At 41.1% G+C, this 8,072-nt stretch overlaps 1 protein-coding gene across 1 annotated transcript in view; it reads left to right on the top strand.

Moving 5' to 3' along the window:
• Positions 1 to 1,116: 1,116 nt before the first annotated feature.
• Positions 1,117 to 8,072, top strand: part of PGAP1 (post-GPI attachment to proteins 1) — a 79,195-nt gene continuing 72,239 nt past the window's right edge. The window contains exon 1 of the mRNA XM_003796075.3: positions 1,117 to 1,263. Coding sequence (XP_003796123.1) covers positions 1,117 to 1,263 — 147 coding nt within the window. The remainder of the gene's footprint in view (positions 1,264 to 8,072) is intronic.

The following is an 8,072-nucleotide window of genomic DNA, read 5'->3' as shown; positions in this document are numbered from 1 at the left end:
CTGGGCAGTTTTGCTCTGGGGACTTTTTTTGCGACGGTTATTTTTAGCGCGGGTATGAGGGAGTAGGGAGAGGGTAGGGTGTTGCCTCCAGGTGCAAGAGTCTGATATGCGGGTAGAATGTTTTCATTGTTTTAGGGCCTCCTTACTGCCCTGTGGCCTAACACAACCAATTCCCCAAGAGCTGGAGGTTCTAGGGAGCAAGGCACGTCTGTGTCAAACTGATACCTGTTGGGGACATCAGTGCTAATGGACATTTTAGTTTCGTTTTTTAAGGACCTTTCCTGATCCAGATTTTCACTTTATACCAAGAGCAGAATCTCTTCGGCCCGCGTGCGTTTTAAGGAGTGGACGCTTTTAAGCCGCTGTTCCCTACACGCGGCCCAAGTTGGCGGTCTAAGAGGGGAAAGCCCGGCGTCCGCTCCTCAGACTAACCGGCCCCCAGAGCTGCGAACGCGCTCCATTACTGCTGGGACCACAGAAACGCGGAGGCCCGAGGCGGTTCTAAATTGAACTGGACGGGCTTTTAAACTGCTGCCGGGAGAGGTGTTTGCAATCTGACAGCTGATGACCGCTGGGCTTTGAAGTCCCGCCTCCCCTCGCCAGGTCCGCTCGCGGCCGTCCTCTCCTCTCATCTCTATCCGCTTCCCGAGATAAACATCCCGCCTGACGAGCCCTTTCTCCCAGCTCCACTCCCGGCTCCCGCGCTCCGCCCATCCCCCTCGCGATTCCTCTTCCCGGCTCCCCTGTTTTCCCTTCCTCCTGCCGTTCCTCGCCCTTCCATCCCACTTTTCTCTCTTTTCACCTTCTCCTCCTTCTCCCCCGCCCCTCACTGTCCAGCCCAGCCCATCCAGCTTTCTCCTTTTCTTTTTCCCCCTCAGATTCGCGCTCTGGCTGCAAACGCCGCCTCTTTCCTCGGCTCTGGGAGACGCCAGGCAGGAGACCCCGGGATCGGCTGCGCGCAGGCGCACTGCGCGGCGGGCGCGCGGGCTGGCCGGGTGTCCACGCAGGCGCGCGCTGCTCGGGCTCCGCTCCGGCGCGGGTGGCCGGGCGCTCTCGGGCTCGCTCAGTCTGGGCTCAGTGCCCCGCGGCAGAGGCGGCGGCGGTGGTGGCGGCACCATGTTTCTCCACTCAGTCAGTCTTTGGAACTTGGCGTTTTATGTCTCCATGGTCTTTATGGCGACCCTCGGACTGTGGGATGTCTTTTTCGGCTTTGAAGAGAACAAGTGCAGTATGAGCTACATGTTTGAGTACCCGGAGTATCAGGTAAGGTTCCGCCCTCTCCTCAACTGTGCGCTACCATACTTCAGCTCCTGGTCCTTCTGTGGGTTCGCCCTGCCTGGGCTCTCCGCGCCTCTCCTGCCCCTGTCCCGTTCTCACCTGTGTTTTCTCCGCCGTGGAGACCCCCGGGACCCCCCCATCCTCCCCACCTGCCCTTTGTGTCCTCTCTTTGAGATGGGGGGTTTGTTAGAAGGTTTTCCCGAACATCTTCCCTGGCCCCAAATCGTGAACGCAGCTCTTCTTCTTGGACCTGCCCGGCCGCCCTTATCCCGAGGGGCAGCCTCAGCCCTACTTCCTAAACCCGCAGCCCGTCCTTCCTGCGCTCCTGCCCTAACAGGTGCGCCGGGACCCTCTTTCGCTTCCCACGCGCCTGGATCCTTTCTCGCGTGCCGGGAGATTTGCTAGTTCGATGTAGCAATTCTGGAAAGGAACTGAGTGTCTGTTGTCTATACTTCCCAAGGCTGTTTAAGAGACATCAGGGTTTTCCCTCTAGGCGAACGTGTAACCTGGAGGGAGAGTAAATTGAAAATTATTTATTCCCCTTCCTGCATAGATTTTGCGGATCCTGCTGTTTTGTAGGGCATGGGTCGTGCGTGCGTGTGTATGAATACCTGTGTTTGTGCGTGACGCCGGTCGGCGGGGCCTCCTGCCAGTTGCATTTAACATCTATTTCATGGTGCTGTTTTTGTTTTCTCACTGTGTTTGGAATTGACTTGGCCCTTTTCTCTTCTCCGCCCCCACCTCTTCCTTTCCATTATAAATGTTTTCAATCAATTGCTTCGTCGGTTCAGCGTAGTAGAATCTAGAATTTCATTCATGACCAGCTGTAAAAAGAGGTGGTGGCAAATCACACAACTCTCCAAATAAATTTCTTCTAAAGGATTTCTTCATTTCTAAATGTTATCTCTTAATTATGAAACATCTATTATAATGATAGCTCCCATAAAATGTGTAGGTACTGTAATACGTATTGATAAAATACATTTCTAGTGTACTTTTAAACCATAGCAAATTTTTTTCTTTGGGATGAAGGATGCAAATAGGGATTGATTCTCTATACAGATCGTTATGGAGGCAGTATATTATTTGATTATGCTGCTATTTTTTAGATTTTAAAACTAAGGTTTACATTGCTGAAGAGCATCCTTTCACATGGGCAAAATTCTAGGAAATTAGGATTTCATTTGTTTGGTTTTTCCTCAATGGATAAGGGAAAGGAAACATTTGATTACTGATGCTATTGAAGGAGACGATGTTAACATATTACTCTTGTCTCTGTTCATTTCTAAGCAGATAATGTTGGAATATGTGAAAATACAGCTATTAGAATCCTCCTTCATTTTTTTATGGTTTAATAATTAGGAAACTCCCAATAGATTGAAGTAGGTCACTTTAGTTTTGTACTGCATTGAAGAGTTTGGCTCAAATAAAATCATTTTGGAGCAATACAGTACTAATTCCCAGTTATTTTTAATTTGCTCAAAATTACTGAAGCTGTTTTAATATCTGCCGTAGTAGAAATTGCTTTCCTTACTGTTGAGAACAAAGCATATGGACCTCACAGATGCATTTTCTGCCTCATAAAATTGACTGGAAAGACAAAATTAGTCTAGCTAATGCAAAAAAGCTATTTAGGGTTTTGTTGTTTGGTAGTCTGTATTCAGTTATTTTGATTTAATTTGCTTTCTTGGGAATTTACACTTCTGTTAATAATTTGTTAGTCCAAAAATTAATTATAGTGGCATGCTTTTTTAATCAACAATTTTAGCTGATTTTATTTTCATTATGTAAAAAAATGTGTTAATTTATTCTTTTCTTTTTTCCAGGGTTTTTTTGTTTTTTGTTTTTTGTTTTTTTGGCTAGGGCTGCGCTTCATCCCCCCACCCCTGGTATGTGGGGCTGGTGCCCTACTCCTTTGAGCCACAGGCACTGCCCAAAACTGTGTTAATTTATGATAGTAGTTATATTTGTTTCTTAGTCTTTTTATTCTGCACACCAGGTAATGTGATTTTACAAGTACAATTAAAACCTGTGTATAGAAATAAGTCATTTTGAATATAATTAGTGAGATTTCTGGATAAACTAAGTCATTCTGTTAAGGACCAAATGGTTTTTTGGAATAAAAATGTTCTAAAGATATTTTATATGTTGCCTACTTTTAGTTCTAGTTCTCTAATTGCTCACAGGTTGATATACAGCATGTGGGATGTCTTAAGTCATTGGATTTCTTTTCTTTTTCTTTTTTTTTTTTTTTTTTGAGACAGGGCCTCAAGCTGTCCCCCTGGGTAGAGTGCCATGGCATCACAGCTCACAGAAACCTCCAACTCCTGGGCTCAACTCCTACCTCAGCCTCCCAAGTAGCTGGGACCACAGGTGCCCACCACAACGCCTGGCTATTTTTTGGTTGCAGCCGTCATTGTTGTTTGGTGGGTTCGGGCTGGATTCGAACCTGCCACCTTAGGTGTATGTGGCTGGCGCCTTAGCCAGTTGAGCCACAGGCACCGAGCCAGTCATTGGATTTCTTTCTCATTGCCTTTTCTTTTTTACTCATTTGTATGTTCTCTAGCCAGTCAGCAGAGAAAATAGAAGGATAGTTGAAACACACTCAGTTTTATTCTCCATTTTTAAAAAAAAAAATTGGGGGGAGAAATTTGAAACTCTTTACAAAAATGAATTTTTGAAATTTATCTTCTGCCTCTGGTTTTCCTAGATTCACTTATTCAGAATGAATTGAACACCTCTTGAACATATCACAAGCCTACCAGGCAGAATACACTTTATCCTATAAACCTTCTTGCCTTATTATGACAGAAAGGCTAAACCTTTATTTGGCAATACACAGTTTTAGACAAATTGTAGAATTTGAGAAGAAACATCTGTGTTGTTTTCACTCATAATAGCAATTTGTTTTGCTATGGCTACATTCATATGTGTGACCTAATAGTTGTTCTCTGAAAGGAAATATTGATATTAAAAGTATAAATCATGTATTTTGTTGTTAAATGTGATGTTTATTTAGCAAATCATTTATTGAATGACTACTCTGTGCCAGATATATCTAGACTACTCTGATCAGATATATCTAGATGCTTGGTAGAGGTGAGAGAGAATTAGAGATAAGTCAGACCTTGTGTCTTCGTCTTTATAACACAGTAGGGAAAAGAGGAATATAATGTACAGTTTTAATGTATTAGTGCTATAATTTCACTGGAAGACTGTGTACAAGGTTTTTCACAGAAGAGAAAGCATCTAAGTTTGTGTTGGATATTAAAAGGCTTTAGATGTAGATGTAGTGAATTGGGCCAGGGAGCATGGATAGTTCATAAAGTACAGAAACAAGAAGATTGCAAGGGTGGCGCCTGTGGCTCAGTGAGTAGGGCGCTGGCCCCATATACCGAGGGTGATGGGTTCGAACCCGGCCCCCGCCACACTGCAATAGAAAAATAGCCAGGCGTTGTGGAGGGCACCTGTAGTCCAAGCTACTCAGGAGGCTGAGGCAAGAGAATTGCCTAAGCCCAAGCGCTAGGGGTTGCTGTGATACCATGTCCCTCTACCCAGGGTGACAGAGTGAGACTCTGTCTCTAAAAAAAAAGGGGGATTTATGTTAGAAGGCATGTTCTAAGGCACAGTCAAGGAGGACAGATAGCAGAAGCAGGACTCTGGGGATAATCCTGAAGTGTAAAAGTACTTGATACTAATATTGAATGGGGGGGGGGTTGCTCATTTAAAATAAATAAACTATATGAAATAATCAATTTATATGGAGTCCTCCTGCTTATAAATATTTCTGTTTAAGTCCTAGGCTCTATTCTGTTGTCTCATCAGAATCCTTTTTGTACCCTTACAACTTTCCTGTGTCCTGCTGTCACTCACTTTCAATTTGAATTCTATCTGGAAAGGCAGTTTTGCCATTTGCCTAAAATCCCATTCCACCATTCTTGTTCTTTGTCTTTTATTGCCATATCTAGACTTTAAAAAATACTCTATAGATTCATATATTTTTCTTTTTGCAGCTTTTGGACGGGGCTGAGTTTGAACCCACCACCTCCACCATATGGGGCCAGCGCCCTACCCTTTTGAGCCACAGGTGCCACCCAATTCATATTTTTTTAAATGTTATTTTTCACTACAAAAATTGCTTTCACAATGGTATTTTATGAAGAATATCAAGCATTTTTGCTTACTTTTCTGTATCTGGAGAATTAAATATTTATTTTTAGATATATTTGGTCATTTCCTGTTTTTCTGAGTTAATTTTCAACTAGTTCAAACTTTGTTTAGCTACTATACTAAAAAGAACAATGATCTAAGATGGATGTATTGTTATGTCAAATGATACTAAATTGGGGGGAATTCAGAACCTTTTTCTTCTCTTACATTTTCTTTTTGCTTCATTTGTGTCTAAAGAAATAACTATTGTGTCATTTTCATTTTTGATTTATACTGTGCATGAGCGAAGTTGGGACTAATGTGAATTGACGTACATATATACATGTAAAGTAAATAGTGGGATTAGTATTTCTGTATTTTCAGTATTTGAGGAAATAACTAACGTTGATATTTTAAGTGATATTTCCATGGAGCTACTGGCACAGATTGTTTATGGTAGTATCCTCAAAGGAATATTCAAGAAAGTGCATGAATGATCAGAATTCTGGGTTTTTGTTTGTTTGTTTGTTTTGAGTCTCAAGCTGTCACCCTGGGTAGGGTGCTGTGGCATCACAGCTCACAGCAACCTGAAACTCTTGGGCTTAAGCAATTCTCTTGCCTTAGCCTCCCAAGTAGCTGGGACTATAGGTGCCTGCCACAACACCCGGCTAAGAATTCTGTTGTTTTTAAAACCATGAGGTTTTTCAGTAGTCATTAACAACATTTACAGTTTTTAAATTTAAATTTCATTCAGTAGTTAAAATTTTTTATCAAATCTTTTTTTTTTTACTACAGGTACAGCACTATTACATTATTAATCTGTTGATGTCTGTTTAAAGAAGTTGACATTACTATCTTGTGTGATTAGTTTCATTTTATATGGTTTCTCCCCTTTGGGAGGAAAAAGGAGCAGAAAAGCTTATGCTTTATTACCTCTTTTAGAAAGACCTTTTGGGGATGACATTAAGACCTAATTTATATTATGCTGAAAAACTTTACATGAACTACTGGCTCATTTGGTATACAATAATATGAATTGCAGAGTAGTTTAAGGTGTGCTGACAAATCATGTACCTGGTCCATGAAAACTGAAAAAGTTGCTAATTTACTGGAATGTTTATAATAAGAAGAGTGTACATGTCTTGACTGTTGCATGGCTGTAAGGTTCAGATTAATTTGTTAAGCACATTGTAGGTCAAAGCATATGAAGTTGAGACGCAGAAAGCTGCATTATAAAACAAACTTTCCTTTGAAGATGTAACAGCTGGAATATATAGTTGGGGCTGCATAAAAGAAGACACATTATAAAATAGTTACAAATGGCAAAAAATAATTGATTTGAGGATGAGAAGTCTTTATTATTTCTAAGTATAACTCATACTGATAGTAAGTTAAATGCATTTGCAATTATGTCCACTTGTAAGCTCCTAAAATATGTCATTGCTTTTCTGCCTTGTTAGTGGCTATTTTGAGTAATTTATATTCATTAGAATTTCAGGTAGTTTCTTTTTATGCTTTCCTGAAGACTTCATGGTTCAAAATTCACATGATTCAAGAATAATTCTCTATATGAAGATACTTTTGGGGAGAGGGGCAGGGGGAATGGCACATTTAACATTTTTATTAACTACAGAGGGTGTAATAGTTATGGGTTTTCTGTCATCTGGTTTAAGCAATGCTGGAAAACAAAAGAGAAGTTAATTTATAACAAAGGTCATGAATTAAGAAGGCAGGAGGCTTTTCTCCCTGACGTCAAATTCTCTCTAGTCATTGTACAAAACAAGAAATGTAGAAAGCAAGCTAATCTATAATCTGAGGAGTAAGAAGTGAAACCACATGACTCAGATCAGATTCACATCTCTCTCCAACTCTTAAAGCAGGGGTGGGGAACCTGAGGCCTTAAGGCCACACATGTCCTTCCAGGTCCTTAAATTGCAAAGTCCTGAATCCAAATTTTTTTTTAATAATTAATTATTTTTTATTAAATTATAACTGTACATTGATGCGTTTATGGGGTTCAGGGTACTGCTTCAGTAGACAATGTGAGATGTTTACATTGAACCAAGTAACACATTCATCACAATTATACTCATTTCTTAATAGTTTTGAAATGTACCATTGCATCATGCACATTAGGTGAGGTCCCCCCAGATGCCCTCCCTTCTCCCATATCTCCTCTTCCTACCACTCTCTCGCCTCTTCCCTTCTACTTTATGGACTATAGTTATGTTTTGCTATTCGTATGATTGTGTAGGTGGTTATATGTTGATTTCATAGTAGTATTGAGTACATTGGATACTTTTTTCCCCATTCTTGGGATACTTTACTAAGAAGAATATGTTCCACCTCCATCCAGGTAAACATAAAAGATGTGAAGTCTCCATCTTTTTATGGCTGCATAGTATTCCATGGTATACATATACCACAATTTATTAATCTATTCATGGGTTGATGGGCACTTGGGCTGGTTCCATGTCTTGGCTATAATGAATTGGGATGCAGTAAACATTCTGGTGCAAATGTCTTTGTTGTAAAATAATTTTTGATCATCTGGGTATATACCTAGTAGAGGAATTGCAGGATCAAACAGTAGGTCTACTTTTAGTTCCTTGAGTGTTCTCCAAACTTCTTTCCAAAAAGGCCGT

This window comes from Otolemur garnettii, unplaced genomic scaffold (genome assembly GCF_000181295.1).
Source record: "Otolemur garnettii isolate 467f Iridium unplaced genomic scaffold, OtoGar3 scaffold00100, whole genome shotgun sequence".
Classification (NCBI taxonomy): Eukaryota; Metazoa; Chordata; class Mammalia; order Primates; family Galagidae; genus Otolemur; species Otolemur garnettii.
Note: the sequence above shows the minus strand (reverse complement) of the source record. Positions and strands in the feature narration are given on the sequence as shown.